At 42.2% G+C, this 26,234-nt stretch overlaps 1 protein-coding gene across 2 annotated transcripts in view; it reads right to left on the reverse strand.

Annotated features, from left to right (window-relative positions):
• The window catches only part of HIBADH (3-hydroxyisobutyrate dehydrogenase), a 166,387-nt gene that overhangs the window by 125,267 nt on the left and 14,886 nt on the right, over window positions 1-26,234 (reverse strand). The window contains exons 1-2 of one of the 2 annotated variants that reach the window (XM_038739822.1): window positions 16,924-16,990; window positions 14,341-14,501 (exon numbers count right to left, since the gene is read on the reverse strand). In XM_038739822.1, the coding sequence (XP_038595750.1) occupies window positions 14,341-14,487 (147 nt within the window). In that variant the 5' untranslated portion in view covers window positions 14,488-14,501; window positions 16,924-16,990. Of the gene's footprint in view, window positions 1-14,340; window positions 14,502-16,923; window positions 16,991-26,234 lie in introns of those variants that run through there. The other variant, XM_038739813.1, reaches the window with a different exon arrangement.

Genomic DNA, 26,234 nt, shown 5'->3' on the forward strand with positions numbered 1-26,234 from the left:
ATGATCAAAGCTGCGAAGCTCTAACATTCTACAAAAGTGACAAAGATGAGATTTAATCTACATGTGTGCTAAACTGATTTACTAGACACAAAATTAAGCAGCTCATTTCTACTTATTCGTTTAAATTTTTAACAATGCTACAGCTGTCGAGGTACAATTAATTCTCTTTTTTATTAACTTCAACTGTCTGTAGAGCACAGACATGACCAACTGCACTCCGGTTTATAGGAATATGCATAAATACAACAGTGACAGTTAACAAAATCGTATATCAAACCAAAAGATTGAAAGCTCTCAACGTCATGGTCTAAAATAAGGAGCTCATTCCACTTACACGTACAAATCCTGTTTCCACAGAATCGAAATCTGTTGTTTACTTTAAGTGTGAGGGGAGTCGTGGGGGGAAAAGGGCAAAATCTAACAGCCCTGGGAACAGATACGCTTCTCATGGCTCCTCCTGTTGGGATCCTGAAATTGCATACTTTTTTGGTATATACTTTGGTTGGCTGAGAAAAACATTCTAGCACTATCAGACTGGTAGCCCAATCACGACTGACAAGGGAGTCTGCCTTGGTGCAGAGAACAGGGAAAGCTTTCTTACACCAAATGGGACACGGCATGGCTAAAATAGCCAGATTTTTGTTTCAAGGTCCAAGTGGGTCATCACCAGCCAGGGAACAAGACTTCCCAGGAAGGCAGGAAAGGGAATGGAAAGAGAGAAGGAGGAAAAGGTAACAGAAGCAATCACATCTGTTGAGCGCTTACGGTGTGCAGAGCACTGTTCAGAGTGTTTGGGAGGGTACCATATAACAGAGTTGGTAGAAATGTTCCCGGCCCACAACAAGCTTACAGTCTTAGAGAGGGAAAGCCCAAGGAGGCAGAAGTACACATCACAGACTTGGAGTGTCAGGCTAGTGAAGGCCTTAAAAGCCCGCATATTAAACCCAAGCTGGGTCCTTCCTGGCAGACAGTAGGAGGTTGGATGGAGGTGAGGTGAGAGAAAGAAACTGAAGAAAGAAAATAAAGCATGCACTTTATTCTTGCTAAAATGCTTAATTTGCTGAGGTACTGTCAATCAAATATACCACCTTGGTTTTCACAACTGGTTCTTTCTGGGTTCCCTTACTACTTGCTCTTTTATCAGCTCTCCTCCTACCTCCCACCCGCCACCTACTAACTGTGGGGGTCCCTGGCCCTCAAGGCTCTGAGTCACCTTCTCTTCTCCCTTTACACTCACTCCCTTGGGGAGCTCATCATTCCCATGGCTTCAACTACCACCTATATGGGGGTGATTCCCAAGCACTTAGTACAGTGTTCTGCACACAGCAGGCGCTCAATAAATACGACTGAATGAATGAATGATTCCCAAATGTACCTTGCTAGGCCCCCACCTCTCTGCTTTGCAAGCTTGCAATAAAAAAAACCCCAAAAAAATACAAGAAATAAAAGAGAAAGGCAGTCAAAATAAAAGAAAATGAGTGGTGTAGTCTAGTGGATAGAGCACAGGCCTTGTGTCACAAGGACCTCGCTTCTAATCCCAGCTCCACCACTTGTCTGCTGTGTGACCTTGGGCAAGTCACTTCTCTATGCCCGGGTTCCCTCATCTGTAAAACAGGCTTTGAGACTGTCAGCCCCATGTGGGACGGATTGTGTCCAACCTGATGAGATTTTATCTACCCCGGTGCTTAGTACAGTGCCTGGAACATAGTAGGCATTTAACAATACCATTAAAAAAATTAAAAAGACTTTTTAACGGCACTTGTTAAGCGCTTACTACCTGCCACACACTATTCTAAGTGCTTTGATAGATACAAGGTAATCAAGTTGGATATAGTCCCTGTCCCATGTGGGGTTCACAGTCTTAATCCCCATTTTACAGATGAGGTAACTGAGGCAAAGAAAAGTTAAGTGACTTGCCCAAGGTCCCAGAGCAGACAAGTGATTGTCTCTGTTGCCGAATTGTACTTTCCGAGCGCTTAGTACAGTGCTCTGCACACAGTGAGCGCTCAATAAATACCATTGAATGAATAATGTATGAAAGTGGCAGAACTGGGATCAGAACCCAGATCCTTGCCCTTGCACTATTTTCTACCTTCAGAATCTGCTCTACTATTTCCATTATAACACCAGTTCATTCATGTAGGGAGATCACACATGGACTATGTGGCCTTTTCACTCATTAGCTTAAAGGTGCAAAGTTTTTTGCTTCAGTTAACACAAGGAAACGGATTCCAGAATTTAAATGAATTGCCTCCAGTCCCACTAGGAGCCGAGGATAAGAATAATAGAACTAAATTCTAAAGGCCAGATCCTATTTATTCTCCAGGTAATGGTTCAAAAGGTATTAGAAATGAGATATTGACATCTCTTATGAAAAGGGCTAAAACAGACTTCCTGGAAACAGAAATGTCCATGTTTTTTGTTCCGCAAAGACTTGCTAACATTTACTTTTGATTATTAGCACTTTAAAACAACAGGATTCTTAGAGACGGACTGCAGAGAGCGAAACATTGTAATAACATAAAACAATGCATTTTTTCTTCATTCAGAATTTGACTTTCCAAGTAATATCCCAAGGAAATTAATTTTCACCTTGCAATTCAGTTTACCATGTCATTTTTTTTATTACCTCTGCAACAGAACATGAGGAATAAATATTGTATTAGCAACACAGGAAATCATATTTCAAATGGCCCAGATTTTAAAACGAAGGACTAGATGTTCCCTCTCTCCTATTTTGTTCTAAAGGGGAAGGAGGACTGTCTTGGCATTGCTAACAGGGCACAACCTGGACAAGTATTTTTCACTCTAGCTAGCTCTGGAATGAAAACTACCAGCCCAGAAAGTGCACAAGAAGTCCAACATGCATCCATTTGGCATAGTCATTCAATTACATTTACTGAACGCTTACTGTGTGCAAAGCATTGTAAGAGTCCTTGAGAAAGTACAACAGACACATTCCCTGCCCACAAAGACCTCACTGTCTAGAGGGGGAAACTGACATTAATATACACAAATACATAAATGAATTCCAGCTATATATTTCTGTGCAGAGGGGCTGGGAGGGAGAATGAATGAAAGGAGCAAGGCAGGGTGACAAATGAAGTCAGGATTAGAACCCATGACCTTCTGATTCTCAGGTCCATGCTCTATCCACTACGCCACGCTGCTTCCTTTATGGGTGTTGTCAACAGTGATGGGAAAGTGAGCAGGCAGACAGGGTCTGGGTGGGAAGATAAATTCAGCTTTAGCCATATTAAGTTTGAGGTGAAAGGAAGACATACAAGTAGAGATGTCTTGAAGGCAGAAGGAAATGTGAGACTGCAGAGATGGAGAGAGAGAGATCAGGGCTGGAGACGTAGATCTGGGTATCAACCACACAGAAGTGGGAGTTGAAGCCGTACTGAGTGAATTACTTCTCCAAGGGAATGGCTGTAGAGGGAGAATAGAAGGGGACTCAGTAATGAACCCTGAGTTAGGGGATGGAGGCAGAGGAGGAGCCCACAAAAGAGACTGAGAATGAGTGTCCAGAGAAATAGGAGGAGAACCAGGGGAGGACTGTGTCAGTGAAGCTGAGGTTGGATAACGTTTCCAGGAGAAGGGGATGGTTGACAGCGTCAAAGGCAGCTGAGAGGTCAAGGAGGATTAGGACGGAGTAGAGGCTACTGGATTTGGCAAGAAGAAGATCACTGGCGACTTCTGAGAGGATGGTTTTCGGTGGAGTGAAGGGGATGGAAGCCAGATCGGAGAGGGTCAAGGAGGGAATTGGAGGAAAGGAACTTGAGACTGCAGGTGTAGATAGCTCGTTCAAGGAGTTTGGAGAGGAATGGTAAGGAGGGAGATGGGGCAATGACTGGAGGGAGCCAGGGGGTCAAGGAAGGGTTATTTTAGGATGGGGAGATATGAGCATGTTTCAAAGCAGTGGGAAAGAAGCCACTGGAGAGTGAATAGTTTAAGACAGCAGTTAGGGAGAGAAGAAGGGAGGCGGTAAGTGTTTTGATAAGGTGTGGAGGAATGGAGTAAGAGGCATATTTGGAACCTTTCATTTCAGACTTTACTCACTAGACTGTAGGCTTTTTGTGCGCAGGGATCATGGATCTTGCTTGTTTGACTTGCCCAAGTACACAGTACATGAATGGATGGCACCCAATAGGCACTCATACACCATTTTGCAATTTACCAGGTAGATTTTGCAGGCCTCCCCATATAATAATTATGGTATTTATTAAGCACTTACTATGTGCCAGGCAATGAACTAAGTTCCTCCCCTGAGAGCGGTGAATGGACTTAGTTTCTTCTGGGACTTGTTGAAAGTGAACTGGTATCTCTACAGGACACTTGGATGCAATCGGTCTTTCCAGAGACTTGCAAATTAACTCAAACTGAATTGGGCTCCCCCGACCATTCCTCACTGTTGATCTGGTCTGGATTCTGAGGTACATTAAATGGTCTAACATGATCTAGAGGGGTACCACAATTCAACTTTAGTACAGTGTTCTGTACACACTAAGCATTCAATACCACTGATTGATTGATACCAGATTAAGGAATACTATAAAGCCACATAGTGCCTCACAGTGCAATGGTTCAAAGGTGTGTATTCCATCTACTAGACTGCCACCTCTACACTGTAAAATCACTGTGGTCAGGGAATGTGGCTACGCACTCCATTATACTGTACTCTCCCAGCTGCTTAGTGCAGTGCTCTATAAAGTAACCATTCAGTAAACACCATGGATAATGATGATGATGTACTAGCAATGTCAGGGTGGTCTGGTTCTTAAAGAGTGCCACAAATGTCCAGCAAAATTCATTCTTGTTAAAATCCTTAAACCGCAGAGGGACTGTCCCTAAACTGAAAATACCACCTTGGTTTTCACAATCAGTTCTCTCCTGGTTCTCTGACCACTTGCTCTTCTACCAGCTCTTCTTCTGCTTCCCACCCCCTAATTAATAATAATAATAATAATGATGGCATTTGTTAAGCGCTTACCATGTGCAAAGCACTGTTCTAAGCACTGGGGGGAGGATACAAGGGGATCAGGTTGTCCCATGTGGGGCTCACAATCTTCATACCCATTTTACACAATTTACTAATTGTGGATGTCCCTCAAGGCTCTTTGAGTCATCTTCTCTTCTCACTTTAAACTCACTCCCTTGGGGAGCTCATCCCCCAGTGGCTTCAACGACCACCTCTATGGGGATGACTTCCAAATATACCTTGCTAGTCCTTACCCCTCTCCTTTGCAAGCTTGCATTTCCTCTGCCTCCAAGTCATCCGTATGTGGATGTATCACTGGTCTCTCAAGCTCCAAGAGTCCCACTGAGCTCTTCATCTTCCCTCCCAAATCTTCTCCTCCCCCTAACTTTTGAGCAGCGGCACGGCCTAATAGACAGAGCAAGGGACAACGAGTCAGAAAGACCTGGGTTCTAATTCCCGATCTGCCAGCACATAATAGCACCAGATAGAAAGGATCGAAGGCGGCAGCACTCGACACTGCTGGAGGGTGAAGAGGGTGAAAGAAGAATGGAATCATATTGGCGTGGCTCTGCTTTTTTCTCTGCTGCTAAAAAACGGTCCCTTAGACCAAAGGCGTCCCGACAGACATGCCTGCTTCCTACTACTGGAACAGACACCTCATATCACGGCTGAGATTAATTACAAAGATCAATCTGATGGCTGCCCTTTCAAATAGAACAGTAATAATAATGATGATGATAGTATTTGTTAAGTGCTTACTATGTGCCAGGCACGGTACTAAGCACTGGAGTGGATACGAGCAAATCGAGTTGGACACAGTCACTGTCATCATCATCATCATCAATCGTATTTATTGAGCGCTTACTGTGTGCAGAGCACTGTACTAAGCGCTTGGGAAGTACAAATTGGCAACATATAGAGACAGTCCCTACCCAACAGTGGGCTCACAGTCTAAAAGGGGGAGACAGAGAACAAAACCAAACATAATAACAAAATAAAATAGAATAGCTATGTACAAGTAAAATAAATGAATAAATAGAGTAATAAATATGTACAAACATATATACATATATATAGGTGCTGTGGGGAAGGGAAGGAGGTAAGATGGGGGGATGGAGAGGGGGACGAGGGGGAGAGGAAGGAAGGGCTCACAGGCTCAATCTCCATTTTACAGATGAGGCAACTGAGGCACAGAGAAGTGAAGTCACTTGCCCAAGGCCACACAGCAGACAAGCGGCAGAGCTGGGATTAGAACCCATGACCTTCTATTCTAGGTAAGGGGTTCAGCACTTCAACTCCTAAACCAAAAGTTCTGGGTAGCTTGGATCTGGAGCCCACCCAGAAATAAGATTAGAATAAATAACAATAATCATAATTGACATGCATTTACTATGTGCGAAGCACTGCAGTAACCACTAAGGTAAGTACGGTACAATTAGATTAGACACAGTCACTGTCCCACATGGAGATCACAATCTAAGGGGAAGCATGACTTTTAAAACTTGCCTCTCCAAGTACTTGAATCTCTAAGTACTAAAGAACAATCCTGCTGTGGTCTTGAAGCTCAAAAGTATCTCAGTTAGCATCTTTAAACAGTCGGCTAATACGACCGAGTTTACTTAGCCAAATGATTATTTAACAAGATTTGTGCAGATGCCAAATCAAAACCCCAGAGAATTACTTACCCAAACATTTTCAGGCTTGTAACTCAAGAATGATAAAATGGCTTCCCGATTTTTAAAAGGGAAGCAAAACAAGCAAGAATCTAATTAAGCCTACCTCTTTCAGATAGCCTACATAAGAAATGAGCATACTTCCCTGAACTATCAGCAGAGAAATAATAGCAATACTACTGAAAATCCTTACACAATCAAGGCCAGGAAGACTACGTTGGGACTAAACTTTTGAAAGAGCAAGAAACACCTCCCTGAAAAGCTAAAGCATGGCTTAGGGGAAACAGCGTGGGCTTGGGAGTCAGAGGTTGTGGGTTCAAATCCACTTGTCAGCTGTGTGACCTTGGGCAAACCACTTAACTTCTCTGGGCCTCAGTTACCTCATCTGTAAAATGAGGATGAAGACTGTGAGCCCCACGTGGGACAACCTAATCACTTTGCATCACCACTAGCACTTAGCACATAGTAAGCGCTTAACTACCATCATTATTATTAAAAGGTTTTAAATCTACCCAAATGGCTCATTTTTTTTTTACTTATTCCACGTGTTCTTTAAACCTGCCTGCAATTCTTCTCTGCCAGAGCACTAAGAAGTTCCTAAAATTGAAAGCATTTAAAATAGCTATTAGAGAAACATCTGATGTGCCTTAATAATAATAAAGACACATTGAGGAAATTTTATACATTTGCTTCAGTAAACTTTGGGTATGACGTTTTCATTTTTAGAAAAAGGTCCTCTCTATTACCAAATAATAACTGAAGATAAAAACCCCAGTTCTATATATTTGCACCTGGGCCCCAACAGTGCACCCCTTGCACACAGTGCAAGTGCACACAGTAGGCGCTCAATAAATACGATTGATTGATTGGGCAAAAGTGAGAAAAGGCCAGCTTGCTGCATCCTTTTCCCAAATCAAGTAGGCAAGCAGCAGCCTTCTTGGTGAGCTGCCAGGCTGGTGGCGGATGTTCTGCGCTCATTCGACACCCAGGTGGCTTGGTTGTATTTCTAACAGCAGAGTGATCCTCCAACGGTACATGAGCATCAAGGGCTTGAACCAGAAAGCAGTGTTCCAGTAGCATCTAGACTAGGGTGGTTCCCAGTTTCAGAAAAAACTCACCAAGGGAACCAGGACATCCTAGAACTGAGCCTGAACGCAAGGACAATTCTGATGAAAAATCCCATTTTAAGGCTGGACCTTTCCAGGGAAGCAGCAAGGCTTAGTGGAAAGATCAGAGGCCTAGAAGTTGGAGGACGGAGGTTCTAATCCCAGCTCTGCCAATTGTCTGCTGTGTGTGTAAACTCCCTCTGGACTGTAAGCTTGTTGTGGGCAGGGAATGGGCCTTTTTACTGTTACACTGTACCCTCCCAAGTGCTTAGAACAGTGCTCTGCAAATAGTAAGTGCTCAATAAATACGATTAAATCATCATCATCATCATCAATCGTATTTATTGAGCGCTTACTATGTGCAGAGCACTGTACTAAGCGCTTGGGAAGTACAAATTGGTAACAAATAGAGACAGTCCCTACCCGACAGTGGGCTCACACTCTATTTATTTTATTAATGATGTGTCTATATCTCTAATTCTATTTATCTATTTTGATGCTATTGACACCTGCCTACTCGTTTTGTTTCGTTGTCTGCCTCCCCCTTCTAGACTGTGAGCCCGTTGTTGGGTAGGGATTGTCTCTCTCTGTTGCCGGATTGTACTTTCCAAGCGCTCAGTACAGTGCTCTGCACACCGTAAGCGCTCAATAAATACGACTGATTAAATGAATGAAAGACCTTGGGGTTAAAAAGGGTATTAAATCCTACTCCCTCGTAGACTGTGAGTCCCATGTAGCATGAAGACTGTGTCCAACCTGATTAGCTTGTATCTACTCCAGCACTTAGTACCTTGCTTGGCTCATAGTAAGCACTTAAGTATATTAAACAAAACAAAATTGGAAAAAAAACAACAACCAGTTCCTGCTTGCTCCCAGAGGGAGAGCTAAACCAGAGCAGGAATCTCCTGGAGTGCCTACAAGTTCTTAAAGGCTCCTCTCAGGCAGGGACTGTCTCTATATGTTGCCAACTTGTACTTCCCAAGCACTTAGTACAGTGCTCTGCACACAGTAAGCACTCAATAAATACGACTGATTGATTGACTGATTCAATCTATCCCAAGCTGCCCGAAAAGCACATTTAAGAGAACTGCAAGGGTACTGCAGCATGCAGCACAGAGAAGCAGCGTGGCGTAGTGGATAGGGCTCGGGCCTGGGAGCCAGGTGGTCATGGGTTCTAATCCCGGCTCCACCATTTGTCTGCTGTGTGACCTTAGGCAAGTCACTTCACTTCTCTGGGCCTCAGTTGCCGCATCTGTAAAATGGGGATTGAGACGGTGAGCCCCACGTGGGACAGGGACTGTGTCCAACCTGATCTGCTTGTATCCACCCTGGCGCTTAGTACAATGCCTGGCACATAGTTAAGCGCTTAATAAATACCATAATTATTATCATTATTATTATTATTATAACTGCTCTCACCAGCAGTTGTCAATCCCAAATGACACTGCAAAGGATTATAGATGCACCCTGTTCAGGGACACCGCAGCATATCCAGCCTAGATGGAAGCCAATTCCCCTTTCTGTCCCCGCTAATAAACTCACAGAAGGGAAACCTCTGGATGTGTTACTCCCACCTTTGAGAACAGGAGATTAGAGCTCAATTTTAGTATCGTCTTTCACCCCATGCAGTTTCTCCACCCTTATGCCCTTTTGACTTCTTCTCCCAGACACCTGATTTTCATTTAAATGTGAAAGAATCCAGACTGTGCATTGACTTTTGGAAAAAAAAATATGAATATAAAAATCAAAGACACGGGCTACTCTAATTTTAGGACAACTAAAACAGTGTTAGAAATCCTGCAGGCCCTTCATTTGTTTAATGCAATTTATTGAGCATCTACTCTGCACAGTGCACTAAGCTAAGTGCTTGGGATAGTATGACACTTAGCAGATGTGATCCCTGCCCTCAAAGAGGTTACAAATTTACAATTATTGTTATAATTTGTCTCAGTGCTGAAACAGTTCTTGTCACAGTGGAAGACTCAATAAGCACCAATTATTATTCCCTGAACTGCATATAACTGGAATGCTGTGCACTTATAAACCTCGTTAGTAGAAGTGGGCGAAAGAGGGATACAACCAGGATAACTGGCAAGCTAATAATCTTAGGTACAATAGGGAACAGCATATAAAGGGAAAGAGGAAAGTTTGGAGGAGGGAAGGAAAAAGGACAGGGGAGGGGGAGGATTGAAAATTACCTACCCTTTCACCAGTCAGTCAATTGTATTTATTGAGCACTTATTTTGTGCGGAGCACTGTGCTAAGTTCTTGGGAAAGTACAACAATAAACAGACATATTCCCTGCCCACAACAAGCTTACAGTCTAGATACGGTCTAGTTATCATCCGTCATAGCTGACCGACTCCAGCCCAGTGGATGGCAAATGGTGAGCAATGTCAGCAGGCAATGAAAGACAGTGGTAAACAAACGGGAACAAACCATGCCCACCCCAAAACTGGTTCTTCTGACCTGAGGGTCAAAAGTTTGCCATATGGGCACAAATTGTGTTTTTGTTGAAACCAGAAATCCCAGTCCCGGCTCCACAAAGGCCATGTCAGCGTTGGTAGCGATTGCAGTAGATGCAGAAATCACCACTTAGCTGATGGGTTCCATCCTGTCACCAGGGCAAAGACATGACCCTTCTATATGTCCCAACTCAAGTTTGTCAGATGGCAGGACAGAACCCTAAGAAGTGGGGCAAAACTTCCCAAATTAGGACTTCTGGTGACATCTGCCCATGAGTAGAGCTTTCATTGTCTAAGAAAATCGAAATAAGGAGAGAGGACCCTAGAAGGTGAGCTAATAAACATTACAGACTGAAGATGGAACTGTCTACATTTCAACGAACTGCATGTGTCTGGTCTTTGGATGCCAAAAACTTTGTTCAGCAATCCTGTGCATAATTATACATCCGTTAGTGCTCACCTCAATGACTATATAAAAGGTTGTGCTCAGGACCTTCATTAGATTTTTACTGATCTTTAAATACTGGTTTCCATACTCCCTGCCATATCAACGTGGCTTAGTGGAAAAGAGCCTGGGCTTGGGCGTCAGAATTCATGGGTTCTGATCCCGGCTCTGTCACTTATCAGCTGTGGGACTTTGGGCAAGTCACTTAACTTCTCTGTGCCTCAGTTACCTCATCTGTAAAATGAGGATTAACACCGTGTCCCCAGTTGGGACACCCTTATTACCTTGTATCTACCACAGCGCTTAGAACAGTGCTTGGCACATAGTAAGCGTTTAACAAATACCATTATTATTATTCTTATATCACTTACTGTGGTTCTCAGGGACTTGAGTAAGGGGGTGAGGGGGGAAGAAGGGAGGAGTCATCATCTTTAAATTATATATTATAGATTACTTATTTTTTCATATTAATGTTTCTCTCCCCCTCAAGACTGAAAACTCATGATGGGCAGGGAACGTGCCTGCTAATTCTGTTGTGTTGTTCTCTCCTAAGTGCTTTGTACAGTACTCTGCACACAGTAAGCTCTCCATAAATATCACTGACAGAAGATTGATTGAGTGGTAAGAGAATATGGGGGGGGTGCTGGATGCCTAAATCTGATGGACTGCTGGCCCCCCCCATTACTGCATGTGTGTGGCCACTACCTGCAGCAGCAGAGACCCCACACGCTTAAGGCCTACCATCTGCAGACCCTGCCATCCAGCGATCTTCAAAGGACCTAACGCAGAGAGCACGGCTCCTCCAAAAGGCTAATCTAATCCCAGCTCTGCACCTGTCTGCTGTGTGATGTTGGGCAAGTCGCTTAACTTCTCTATGCCTCAGTTACCTTACTTATAAAATGGGGATTAAGACTGTGAGCCCTCTGTGGGACAGGGACTGTGTTCAACCTGATACACTTGAATCCACTCCAGGCTCAGTACAGTGCCAGGAGCATAGAAAGTGCTTAAAAAAATACCATAAAAAAGAGGCCTTCCCCGACTAAGCCCCCATTTCCTCTTCTCCCCCTCCCTTTTGTGTCACCCTTGCACTTGAATTTGCACACTTTATTCACCACCCCCACCGCCAGCTTCACAGCACTTATGAGCATAGCTGTAATTTACATTAATGTCCATCTCCCCTTCTAGACTGTAGGCCCTTCATGGGTAGGGAACGTGTCTACCGAGGTTGTTGGGTAGGGACCGTCTTGATTTGTACTTCCCAAGCACTTAGTACAGTACTCTACACACTGTAAGCTCTCAATAAATATGACTGAATGAATGAATGAACTCTGTTACAATATGCTCTCCCAAGCTACAATGTATTGTAGCATTGTACAATGCTCTGCACAAAGTAAGCATTCAGTAAATATGACTGATTGACTGACTGTTGGGACCCACAGAGGCCTTTATGGCTGCTGTTACTCTAATCATGAAAACAAAACCACAGCTATATATCAATGTGATCCCACTTCCCGCAATCAGCTGCTTGCCCTTTTGCAGGTCGGGTAACGATTTATACCAGGAAAGTGATCCTGTAAAACTTCTGGGAAAAGGATAGGATGGTACACTTGTAAAAAAACTATTTTTAAATAGAGTCAATTCTCATTTATTCAGGAATTGTCTATCCAACTTCTACATTATCTCTGAATCCTGCTGTTACTTCTTCTGACTTCTTTTGCTAGAAATTGGGAGGAGGCAGGCTGAAATTGCAAATGGCAAGATCAATATTTATTTGGAAAAAACTCCAATTCACATATTTCTCAGTAGAACTATAGAAGTAAATAGCTCGCAAACTTTGGGGAGATCTGCAATTAGCTTACTTTATTCTATTATTAAAAGCCAGATTTTTTTTCTCCTATAAAAGAATGATTCTTTGGGTGTAACTCCTAACTGGCCAAGAGCATTCAATTTGCCTAAATGAATGAATCCATCAGTGGTATTTATTGAGCACTTACTGCACGCAGAGAACTGTATTTGGCACTTGGAAGAGTACAATGCAATAGAGCTGGTAGACAAATTCCCTGCCCACAACGAGCCTAAATGAAACTATTTCCCTGGAGTCTTTATTCGCATTATGTAAACATTTTTTTATTTACTGTTCTTTATCTTTTTAGCTATAAACAACCAAGTGGGGTAGATTTTTTTTTCCTGAATGAAGAGAATTTCTCTTCCTGTGTTAGGAATCACTCAACTCACTCCTACATTAGATCACAGTTGTAGTAATGGTATTCACTGAGCACCCGCTGGATGCGTACTTGGAAAGTACAAAAGTGACCCAAACTGGGGTGGGGAGGGGGTGTCACTGCCCACTGAGAATCTGTCCTCCGATGGTACTTTTAATATCCTATCAACAAATAGTTCCCTTGAAAGTATTTTTTGAGCATCAGTGTGCAAAGCCCTGAACTAAGCACTTGGGGAAGAACACCACAAGTAAAAGAGACATCCCCTACCCTCAAGATAGAATCTTATTCATTCAATCGTATTTATTGAGCGCCTTCTGTGTGCAAAGCACTGTACTAATGGGTAAGATGGGCAAACACAAGCTATATACAAATGATGGAAGCAGGAAAGACAATGTTACTGCTAGTGGTTGCAAAACTAAGACAGGATGAAATTAAAAAGTAAGTACATTGCCCAGACTGATTTATATTACTGATTTATAAAGACCTACGCAGTGCTGAAAATGAATGTAAATATTTGTGCAACACATCTCTCCTGCTGCTCTACTTACTTTATTTAAATCAGCGGATTTTTTTTGTCATGTACTCATTTTTTGGGGTAGAAAATTAAAATAACTTGTGAAGAGAAAATGGGAGTTTGGGAAAATGGGGTATGAGTGGTGAAGGAGAGGAGACAGAAGAACAGCTAGTGGACATGACAATGAGTGCTGACAGAGAAAAAAGGAGCAAATATTCCCCAACCTATTCATTCAATCGTATTTATTGAGCCCTTACTGCGTGCAGAGCACTGTACTAAGCTCTTGGGAAGTACAAGTTGGCAACATATAGAGACGGTCCCTACCCAACAACGGGCTTACTACCAGACACTTCACCACAGATTTCAGGTATATGTAAGGAAGCCTGCATATGAAAGATTTTGTAGAACCACCTGATCTTCTTTCCACTATTCCAAGACAAACAGGGTAGTAAAGTAGAAAACTGAGTAAATGCCTGACAGAACGCTAACGTACCAATGCTTGTTCTATTCTTCGACAACCCCCATGCCCCAACTTCTTAATACATTGATATATCACATTATTCTGCAGTAGTGGTAACTATCCTCCCTCCTGTTAGAAATCAGGATCGTTGGAGACTGGAGGGACCTCCAGAAGCAGGTGTTCCTGAAACTCTAGAACAGGGCACAGTCTACAAAACTCCAATACCCATCTCTACACATCTTCCCTCTCAGGGGAGAGATTAGTTGCAAAATCAAAATGAAAGATACGCCGCTGGCTTTGCTTTCTTTTCTCAACAGGAAAAGCTATTGAGAACTGAAGAAATCCTTTGCTTTGGATTATTTAATCAAGGGGAAAATACTTTTCATAAAGGATTCAATCTAAGAAGCCATCTCTTACCTGAAACGCACAAATTGTAAAATCTGTACTTTGGAAACATCATTGAAAGATGATTACCTGTTCTCCCACATCTTGGAATTCTTTGCATGCTTCTGGAAACACATCATAAGCAATGACAGGATATCCATGTTTCACGAGATTTTTTGCCATTGGATTTCCCATGTTGCCCAGCCCAATGAATCCAACTGGAGTTTTGGAGGCCATTGTCCTAGAACACACTGATTTCAATATGATATTTTCAATGTTGAGTCTTTTTATACATTCATTTAAAAATCTCACTGAGTTTGTTTCTCAAAGGAACTAGAAATATCTACTTTCAAATACAATGATAAAAAAGCTTTTACTTTTTTTTTCTCACGGACAAATACGATGCACTGTTGTATTATTTGCTGATTATCTCTTTGGAAAAACAGGAAAATATATTTCTTGGGGTTCAATCAATTTATATTTATTCTGGCTTCCTCTTTTTAGCTCACAACAATTCTACACATCTCCAATTTTTTTTCCAAAGTAAATTTCAAGCTAGTGTAGAGTCCTAAATTACATGATTAGTATATCATGAAGTCCATAGTCCCACTAATAAGGTTGATTATACCACTGAAAATGCCCCTGAAGTCTAAGAAAAAGTAACCAAATTCTATCACTAGAGGAACTTTTTTCTCTTATTGTTGTTGACTGGTTACTGATTCATTTCAACTTGATGTCAGTCTTCAAAATATGATCACTTTTAATTATTTCTAACCTCTGTTACATTTAACCCCCAAAGTTGTCGATTTCTGAATCTCTGGAACAGGTCATCCAACTTCCTACTAACAGACCTTTAGGGCAATTTTTTCTAAAAAAAACCACATTTTTAACTTGAATAAATGTAAAGATAAATGTCTAGCACATTATTAGTATGCAGAACTTTGTACAAAAAAATCTACAAGTCAAAATATACATAACATTCAAAATAAAGTTCAAAACAGCACAAGTACAGCTCTGGATCTGAAAAATTTGGTTGAACTTTAAAAAAAAATTCAGATAGCAAATCACCATAGCAAACGCAAAAACCTTTTTATTTTTTTTGGAATCACAGAGTTGGTCCTACACAACTTTTGGTCACTGATCTTCACTACCAGCACAGGCACAGCATGGCATCAAAATTGGTAGGCAGTACTAGGGAAAAGTTTGCAAGCCAGTAGAATGTTTCTTGAAAGGCTTACAACAACAACAAAAATCTACCTGCTACTCATGCATTCATTCAATCATTTACTGAGAGCTTACTGTTTGCAGATCACTGTACTAAGCGCTTGGAAAAGTACAATACAACAATAAGCAGTGACATTCTCTACCCACAACAAGCTTAGGTGGTCTATTTTTGCATGGATGCTCTGTAGTTTTATCAAACATCTATAAAACAATATACAGTTTCAAGCACAGCTGACCAATACAGGCATGTACATATATATATATATATATATATTGAAGTTGATGTTCTTGGTAAATATTAGTACTCTAAACAAGTTTTTGAATTATTATTCATTATAATTATTATTACTATGGTATTTGTTAATACCATATGGCATTTACTATGTGCCAAACACTGTTCTAAGTGCTGGGGTAGATACAGGGCAATCAGGTTGTCCCACATGGGGCTCACACTTTTAATCCCCATTTTATGGATGAGGTGACTGAGGCACAGAGAAGTTAAGTGACTTGCTCAAGGTCACACATCAGACAAGTGGTGGAGGTGGGATTAGAACCCACGTCCTCTGACTCCCAAACCCGTGCTTTTTCCACTAAACCACGCTGCCTCCCTATTATTATATGTATTACATTCTTACTATGTGCCAAGCACTGTTCTATATGTTGCCAACTTGTACTTCCCAAGCGCTTAGTACAGTGCTCTGCACACAGTAAGCGCTCAATAAATACGATTGATTGATTTTAAGCACTGGGGTAGATACAAGTTTATCAGGTTGGATACAGTCCCTGTCCCCCATGGGGGGGTCACAGTCTAAGTAAGAAAGAGTACGATTTAATCCCCTTTTACAGATAAGGTAGCAGCAACAGAAAAGTTAGGTGATTTACAGCGAATCACACAGCAGGGATATGGCAGAGCCAGGGTTCGAACCCAGGACTGGTTGCCAATGTTGTACTTGTACATGTTGTATATGTTGCCAATTTGTACTTCCCAAGCGCTTAGTCCAGTGCTCTGCACATAGTAAGCGCTCAATAAATACGATTAATTGATTGATTGACTTCCGACTCCCAAGCCGGTGCTCTTTCCATTACGCCATGCTACTTTTCATTTGTCCACTCTATACAATTTCATTACTGACAACAGATATCTATTTTTCAATCTTACTTGTAGTGGGAAAAGGGAGGTTATCTGTTCCCATGCTAAAATCTGAATGATTTTATTCAGACCAAGAAAAAATAAATTAAAAAACAAAGATTAAGTCCTTGATGACATGTCCTAAAGACAAATTATACACACGTTTCCTCCTCCTTCTCAAACCCTTATGCTAAAGTGCTGGCATATCTCAGGTTGTGAGCATCCAGCAACACATAAAACCTGGAACCCATGACCTTCTGACTCCCAAGCCTGTGCTCTATCTACTAGGCTATGACAAGTGTGGGATTCATAGCGCTCACCCAATTAAGGCTCAGCTTCGTCTCTCAGCGAGATCTGATCCATTGTTGCTCCTTATAGATGAAGGGACTGAGGGCAAGATAATAATAATAATAATGGCATTTGTTAAGCACTTACTATGTGCAAAGCACTGTTCTAAGTGCTGGAGAGGATACAAGGTGATAAGATTGTCCCATGTGGGGCTCACAGTCTTCATCCCCATTTTACGGATGAGGTCACTGAGGCACAGAGAAGTGAAGTGACTTGCCCAAAGTCACACAGCTGACAAAAGATATTCCAGAGACCTAGGCTGCAGTTGGAAATAAAACCCAGGAATCCCGGCATTGACTTGTGTTGAAATAACCTGGGAGGCCCTGGCAGCAGCCTTTGTGGGCAGGGTTTAGCCCAGTGGTCTGTATACAGTAATAATAATAATGATGGCGTTTATTAAGCGCTTACCATTTGCAAAGCACTGTTCTAAGCGCTGGGGTAGATACACGGTAATCAAGTTGTCCCACGTGGGGCTCACCGACTTAAGCACTCAAATACCACAGACTGATTGACTGGAAGCTGCAGAGGAATTTGGGAACGCGCTTGCCGGACACAGGGTACTTAAAGAAAAGATGGCTTCTGTTCAAGTCGGAAGAATTCTTCACTAATTATGAAAAACCACAACCACAATCAGCAGAGGCACTTCTACATCAACAGCCTTTTAAAAAGATTCAACCACATTACAAACCACATTACGATTCTTCATGCAGTTAACACTGGGCTGTTATGTTTTGAATTACCTTAGCCAAGATGAAACAATAGCTTAAATAGCATGGAAAGTCCTAATAATAATAATGATAGCATTTATTAAGCGCTTACTAAGTGCAAAGCACTGTTCTAAGTGCTGGGGAGGTTACAAGGTGATCAGGTTGTCCCACGGGGGGCTCACAGTCTTAATCCCCATTTTACAGATGAGGTAACTGAGGCACAGAGAAGTTAAGTGACTTGCTCCAAGTCGCAGAGCTGACAGTTGGCAGAGCCGGGATTTGAACCCATGACCTCTGACTCCAAAGCCCGGGCTCTTTCCACTGAGCCACGCTGCTTCTCGTCCTAGAATGTGATTGTGACAAAATGTATCCTACGAGACTGTCATTCATATCTGAACCACATTTTCTAAGAAGATAACCCGACTCTATTTTGGGGTAGGCTGGTATTCATCTTGAATCACATTTTATTATTTTGTACTTTGTGACTCAACCATGACTCATTCAATCAACAGCCAAGATTGTCCATTTGTACTACTACTGCATTTGTCCTTAACCACCTAAATCGGGTGACTTAAAAGATTTTTGTCTAACATTTTTTTCACATAAAGACCTTCAGCGTGGCTCTGTGGAAAGAGCACGGGCTTGGAAGTCAGAGGTCATGGGTTCAAATCCCGCTCCATCACTTGTCAGCTGTGTGACCTTAGGCAAGGCACTTAACTTCTCTGTGCCTCAATTACCTCATCTGTAAAATGGGGATTAAGACTGTGAGCTCCACGTGGGACAACCTGATCACCCTGTATCCCCCAGTGCTTAGAACAGTGCTTCGCACATAGTAAGCATTTAACAAATACCATTATTATTATTATTATTACTACACGCTGAATGCAAAGAAAAACTGCTAAAACAGACACTGGTTTCTTTTTAATTATGCTAGAATGTGAAGTACCAATGTGAAGTAGTAACCAAGCAAAATGGGAAGCAGTGTGGCCCAGTGGAAAGAGCACAAGCCTGGGAGACACAGGAACTGGGTTCTGTATCCAATTCTGCCAAATGTCTGCTGTACGACCTCCAACAGGTCACTTAACTTCTCTGCTCCTCGTTTTTCTCATCTGTAAAACGGGAACTGAATGCCTGTTCTCCATCCTACACAGACCATTAGCCCCACTTGGGACAGGCTGTCTCAATTATCTTGTATCTACATGAGCACTTAGTGCAGTGTTTGGCACTTAGTACTCGAGAAATACCATTGACTGATTGCTATAATGCTAGGAGAATAATAAGGAAAAGGTAAAGGAGCACTGATAACATTGATTGATAGACTGATATGGTAGATAATGAGGGGCAGAAAGCACCATCATCATCAATCGTATTTATTGAGTGCTTACTATGTGCAGAGCACTGTACTAAGCGCTTGGGAAGTACAAATTGGCAACACATAGAGCCCAACAGTGGGCTCACAGTCTAAAAGGGGGAGACAGAGAACAAAACCAAACATACCAACAAAATAAAATAAATAGGATAGATATGTACAAGTAAAATAGAGTAATAAATATGTACAACCATATATACATATATACAGGTGCAGTGGGGAAGGGAAGGAGGTAGGATGGGGGGATGGAGAGGGGGAAGAGGGGGAGAGGAAGGAAAGGGCTCAGTCTGGGAAGGCCTCCTGGAGGAGGTGAGCTCTCAGCAGGGCCTTGAAGGGAGGAAGAGAGCTAGCCTGGTGGATGGGCTTAGTACAGTGCTCTGCATAGAGTTTAAGCACTCAAATTTACCATTGATTCTTGATATAGTACTAGTAGAGTACTAAGGAAAGGGTAAAGGAGCACTGCTACCACTGACTGACAAGCTGATTGATATGGTGACCAAAAAGAGGCAGAGAGCACCAAAGAATCCCCTACGAAAGTGTAAAAAATAACTGCAAAACTTTGACAGTGAGCCTGAACCCTCAGAGGAATGAAGGCTCTATCTTTGGTGGCTAAGGAAATCTATTAGGCTTTTTACTGAGAAGCCCCAATCTGGGACGGTGATCCAGTTGTCAGATTCTGGTATTTCACTCCTCTGAAGACTGAGAATGGGAAAGCGTTCATTTGAATTCAGGATGGAGAGTGCCATCTTCCTCCATTTATTAGTATGTAGCAAACACTTCCCTTCATTAATATGTCCATGGGAGTAGAACTACATCTAGCCTCTCCATACGGAAGCAGAGGGAAACAAGTTGGAAACTTCTGAACAAGAAATATGCTGGAATGTGAAAACATGAGCATACTATATGTGCCTCTTGCCATTTACCTCAAGAAATCTCAATCTCTTTCCTTAACCTAACTGTATTAATCTCAATCAGTTCTTGTCAAACAGTCTGGCTGCCTGCATTTTTTTTATGTTATTTGTTAAGGGAGCTATGTGCCGGGCACTGAACTAAGCACTAGGGTAGATACAAACTAATCAGGTTGGAAACAGTCCCTGTCCCACACAGGGCCTACAGTCCTAATCCCTATTTTACAGATGAGGTAATTGAGGCACAGAGTTTAATCATAAAATCACATTTATTGAGCGCTTACTGTGTGCACAGCACTGTACTAAGCACTTGGGAAAGTACATTACAACAATAAAGTGATTTGCCCAAGGCCATACAGCAGAGAAGCAGCATGGCTCAATGGAAAGAGCCCGGGCTTTGGAGTCAGAGGTCATGGGTTCAAATCCTGGCTCCGCCACTTGTCAGCTGTGTGACTTTGGGCAAGTCACTTAACTACTCTGTGCCTCAGTTACCTCATCTGGAAAATGGGGATTAAGACTGTAAACCCCCTGTGGGACAACCTGATCACCTTGTAACCTCCCCAGTGCTTAGAACAGTGCTTTGCACATAGTAAGCGCTTAACAAATGCCCTTATTATTATTATTATTATTATTATAAATGGAAGAACTGGGAGTAGAACCCAGGTCCTTCTGACTCCCAAGCCTGTGCTCTATCCACTAGGCTACGCTGCTTCTCATTCCTACTCTTTTCCATCCAGCCACTTTTGAAACATCACCAGTTCTTTCAGTTCTTCCTAAAGCCAACAGTCTTAATGCTACAGCTCTGAATGTTAGGATCTTTCCCTGTAATCCAAAAGATTCTCAAATTCCAACGCAAAAGACATAACTGGGATTTAGCCACAAGGATGTTTCACAGAAGTATATTGCTATAAGGGTGCTGCCAGAATTACCCTTTTATGTTTCCCAGCAAGAAGTCCAATGTGACAATACCCTCACTGTGAAAGCCACAGACATCTCCCAGCTACTAAGATAAACAGGAGGAAGATATTCCTGTGCATGCCTTTTAAAATTCATGGATAAGCTTAGGAAAATACATTTACACGCCATACAACACCCTTGCAAATATTTCAGAGCCAGGAATTTATGCCAGATAAGTTTTCATTTTATTTGGTTTAACTGTGTGCCTCCAGGGGAAGGAAAGAAAGTACAGGCAGGTAAGGTTTGCATGCTTATGTATCAAGCTTTAGTTACTCCACACCGCATGCTCCTTGTGGGCAGGGTATATGCCTACCAATTCTGTTATATTGTACTCTCCCAAGTGCCTAGTACAGTGAGATGTCCACAGTAAGCACTCTCTATTTTATTTTGTTAATATGTTTGGTTTTGTTCTCTGTCTCCCCCTTCTAGACTGTGAGCCCACTGTTTGGTAGGGACCGTCTCTATATGTTGCCAACTTGTACATCTCAAGCACTTAGTACAGTGCTCTGCACACAGTTAGCGCTCAATAAATACGAATGATTGACTGATTGATATACCACTGACTGATAATATATCTGTTTTAAAATATAAACGCAGAACTCAGACAATTATGGGTTACATTAAATCGTGAATACGGGATGAAGGCAAAAGCCACGTTTGATGTGTGTAGAAAAAGTACACCTAGTGTGCTATGGGATCTCAATAGAGAAGAGAGCAGCTCTCAATTGAGAAGCAGCGTGGCACAGTGGAAAGAGCTTGGGCTTTGGAGTCAGAGGTTATGGGTTCAAATCCCGGCTCCACTAATTGCCAGCTGTGTGACTTTGGGCAAGTTACTTCACTTCTCTGGGCCTCAGTTACCTCATCTGTAAAATGGGGATTAAGACTGTGAGCCCCCCCATGGGACAACCTGATCACCTTGTAACTTCCCCAGCGCTTAGTACAGTGCTTTGCACATAGTAAGTGCTTAATAAATGCCATCATAAAGAGAGACAAATTGAAAAACCAATCTAAGAGGTAAGAAGCCTAGATCACACCATTTTCATTTACAGCCCAGAGAGAACATGGGGTTCTTCCAAAGGCTGGATTCCTCAAAGAACATTTGCACTCCTGGCAGGTCCTAAAAGCCTGCAGGCAGGGAATCTGCCTATTTATTGTTGCATTTGTACTCTCCCAAGTGCTTAGTATAGTGCTCTGTACACATTAAGTACTCAATAAATACGACTGACTCACTGACTGGGAAGCCCAGAGAGATTCAACTTGTTCTCCAAGTTGCCCTGGAACTCAGAGATTTGGGCCAAGACAAACACAGAGTGTTCTCACCTGTGCTGGAGACTCTGGATGAGGTAGAACTGGGCCTACTTCACTCCGAGAACCCGGGGAGAAAACAAACGAGGCCACACTAAAACTGCAACCCTTGGAGTAGCACTGGGATAAATGGGTTGCCTTGGTTTTTGGGTTGTTTTGTGTTTTTTAAAGGGAGGCTTTGTTTATACCAATTCTGTTTCCTGGGAATTAATTGGGATTTATTACTATTACAAAAAGGAGGGTGGAAAAAAAATTGATGAAAAAACTGTGAAACTTCAGAAGAGATGTCAAAATTTATTTTGATAGGCTGAAGGACTGTACAGGAGTGGGATAAAAATACCCTACCCCAAGCTCCAAAGTCAGAACTGCTGGCAGCAGAGAGGAATCTTAGGTCTCCTTTCTGACCCAGGATAGGTCAGGGAACCACCCCTTCTCTGTTACCCAAAATATTCTAGTCTCCAAAATAGACACAGCCTGAAAAATTCTAGACCCCAGAGTTTGCTATACACATTTAATATAATCTAACAAATGTTCTTCGTAGAATACTCAGCCTTTGGTCAATACAAAATTCAGGTGAATACTGGAAAGCCAAGATAAAACAATCAATTGAAAATGAAGGGCCATATTTATAATAGTCACAAATTATTGCTGTTATTTTTATTATTAATTTTGCTAAGTGTTTATTATGTATCAAGCACTGTTCTAAGTGCTGGGATAGATACAAATTAATGAGGATGGACACAGTCCTTGTCCCACAAGGGGTTCACAGTTTAAGTAGGAAGAAGTAGGATTGAATCCCCATTTTACAGTTGAGAAAATAGGCCCAGAGAAGTTAAGTGATTTGCCCAAGGTCACACAGCAAGCAATTGGCACAGCTGGGATTGGAACCCAGGTCCTCTGACTCCTAGGCCTGTGCTCTTCCACTAGACTACGCTGCTTCTCTAAAAAAAATAAAATAAACATTTGGCTGGCTAAGAAATTTTACATTAATTTGAAATGAGAAGGGGCAATTGTTAGAGAAGGCAGGGCATTTCTTTGGAATACTATTTCTTGGTCATATACTAAAAGGACCACGGATATATTATTCTCTTGATTTTCATAAGCGTCTCAGTGTGGAGACAACTCCTACTTAGTATAGTTCAGGCTGGGAGCCATTAGATGTAAAACAAACCAGCAGGTATCTGGAAACATAAACCAAAGTACACACTGCACTTGCTTATACAGATCAGAGAATAGATACAAGGATGGAACACCATTAGAGGTCCTGAAGTGACAGTCCCCTGGAAAATAATAGTTAACCAACAATGCCTATCTTTTCCACCAAGCTTGTCACTGACTAAGGCTTTATTTTGGAGGAAGAAAAGTTACATTGACATCACAGCGTGGGTTGAACAACTGTCAACTGCATCAAGTAGCCAGAGTTACTAACCCAATTTTTTCTTTAAAGACACTCGTCAAGCCCTTACTATATGCCAGGCACTATGCTAAACACTAAGACAGATACACGATAATCAAGTTGGACAGAGTCCCTGTTCCACTTGAAGCTCACAGTCTAAGTAGGAGGGAGAAGGATTTAATTGCCCCCCTTTTTTTTTAAAGATGAGAGACAACTGAGGCACAGAGAAGACTTGCTCAAGGTCAACACAGCAGACAAGTGACTGAACCAGGATAAGAAAGCGGGTCCGCCGAAGGACAAAGACTGTGAGCCCTATACGGGACAGGGGCTGTGTCCAACCCAATTTGCTTGTATCCACCCCAGCGCTTAGTACAGTGCCTGGCACATAGTAAGTGCTTAACAAATACCAAAATTAATTAATTAAATAATTTAGCCCTGGTACAACTACTGGATATCAGCGGGCCACAGCACGACCTGAAACAGAGGAGGATGGTGGAACTATGAGCTCTACTTTTGGCCAACTTCACCTAAAAGGAGTGACTCAGTGAGTCCTCTTTCCCTCTCTTCTCTCCCCAATTGGAAATTAAAGGCTGATTTTTCCTCCTTCCAGTCACTTCAGGCAGCCCCTTTGCTCCATCCTAATTGCCCTTTTGGGGAAAAGATTGACAATTTACAACCCTATACCCATTCGAAAAATGGCTTTATGAGCACCAAGGAATGGACATGAACCTTCCGTTATTCCAGCACATAACTGGGGTAGGTCAAGGGAAACACAGGGTCACACGTATTTGGAGGGGAGGGCAGACCATCTTAGGTGACTCAGTGAGCTGTGGGCTGACTACAGACCCTGGTTAAACATAAACATCTAGGAAATCAATCAATGGTATTTACTGAGTTCTTACTGTGTTCAGAGCACTGTATTAAAGCACTTGGGAGAGTACAACAGAGTTGGTAGGCACAGTCTCTGCCCAGAAGGACTTTACAGTCTAGAGGAAGTAGAAGAGGTTACCCTCTCTGAGTCCAGAACCAATCGATCATATTTATTGAGTGCTTACTGTATGCAGAGCACTATACTAAGCGCTAGGGAGAGTACACTATAACAGAGTTAGAAGACACATGAAGTTTAGAAGTCACAAAGACATCATTCCCAGACAGAAAAGCTATCCAAGAGAGAATCTCTCCCTCTCTCTCTCACACACACACAGAAAAATCACATCCCTGATCACAATCACAAATCTCCAGCACGATAATAATAATAGTAACAATAGCTGTGATATTTGTTGTTTACTATGTGCCAAGCACTGTACTAAGCACTAGGGCAGTTACATGATAATGAGGCTTCAGACACAGTCCCTGTCCCACATGGGGCTCAGAGTCTAAGTAGGATGGGAAACAAATATTTAATCCCCATTTCACAAATGAGGAAACTGAGGCACAAAAAGGTAGTGACTTGCCCAAGGTCACAGGGCAAACGAGTGGCAGAGCCAAGATTAAAATCTAGGACTGTAGGAAAAAAATGCATGAATAGGAATTAGTTTTCTGTTTAGGATATATGCATCAGTTATTAAGAGTTCCATGATTGGTTATTAGTACACATGTGTTTTCTTGTATTGTTGATCATTTTCGTCTGAAATTTTGGGTGACTGGCATATTTGGTCAGTCAGTCAATCATATCATTGAGCACTTACTTTGTGCAGAGCACTGTACTAAGCACTTGGGAGATTACAATTTAACAATAAACAGACATTCCCTGCCCACACCGAGCTTACAGTCTAGAGGGGGAGACAGACATTAATATTAAATAAATTACAGATATGTATGTAAGTGCTGTGGGCCTGGGAGTGGGGATGAATAAAGGGAGCAAGTCAGGGCGATGCAGAAGGTAGTGGGAAGAGAAGAGGAAAGGAGGGCTTAGTCAGGGAAGGCCTCTTGTAGGAGATATGCCTTCAATTAGGCTTTGAAGTCAGGGAGAGCAATTGTTGTAAACCACAAGTAAGATATTGGTTGGAATGAATTTTTGGTTTGGTATTTGGGATATTTGGTACAAGTGTTGATTCCTGTTTCTCTAACATACGGAAGTGAAAACCAAATGGTAGAGGGGCACACTAAATATCTTGGGCCCCAGCATAAAATCAGCTCCATGGTAAGCAAGGCAAGTGAACATTTTTAGGGGTAATATTTATATTTTGTCAAATTCTGGTTGAGGTCACCTGATTTCCTTAATATGTCTTTATGTCAGAAGATGACTGTGAGCCCACTGTTGGTTACGGACTGTCTCTATATGTTGCCAATTTGTACTTCCCAAGCGCTTAGTACAGTGCTCTGCACACAGTAAGCGCTCAATAAATATGATTGATGATGACGTAGCAAAATACAGTAGGGACTGATCAGACCTAAAAGCTCAAAAGCTCTCGTAACTTACATTCTGGGGCAGTTTAAAGTTTCCAAGGCCACCCCAATATCCAGGCCCCACTGACAAGTTTCAGTTGGTTTCAGGATATAGATAGACTTCCCTGTGCAAAGCAATTAATCCTATGTATTGACCACTTAAGGTGTGCAGAGCTCTGTACTTGTGAGCACTTGGGAGAGGACAATGTAACAGAGTTGGTAGCCACAGGTGTTTCACCCTTCAAGGCCCTAC

This window comes from Tachyglossus aculeatus, chromosome 2 (assembly GCF_015852505.1).
Source record: "Tachyglossus aculeatus isolate mTacAcu1 chromosome 2, mTacAcu1.pri, whole genome shotgun sequence".
In the NCBI taxonomy this organism is placed as follows: Eukaryota; Metazoa; Chordata; class Mammalia; order Monotremata; family Tachyglossidae; genus Tachyglossus; species Tachyglossus aculeatus.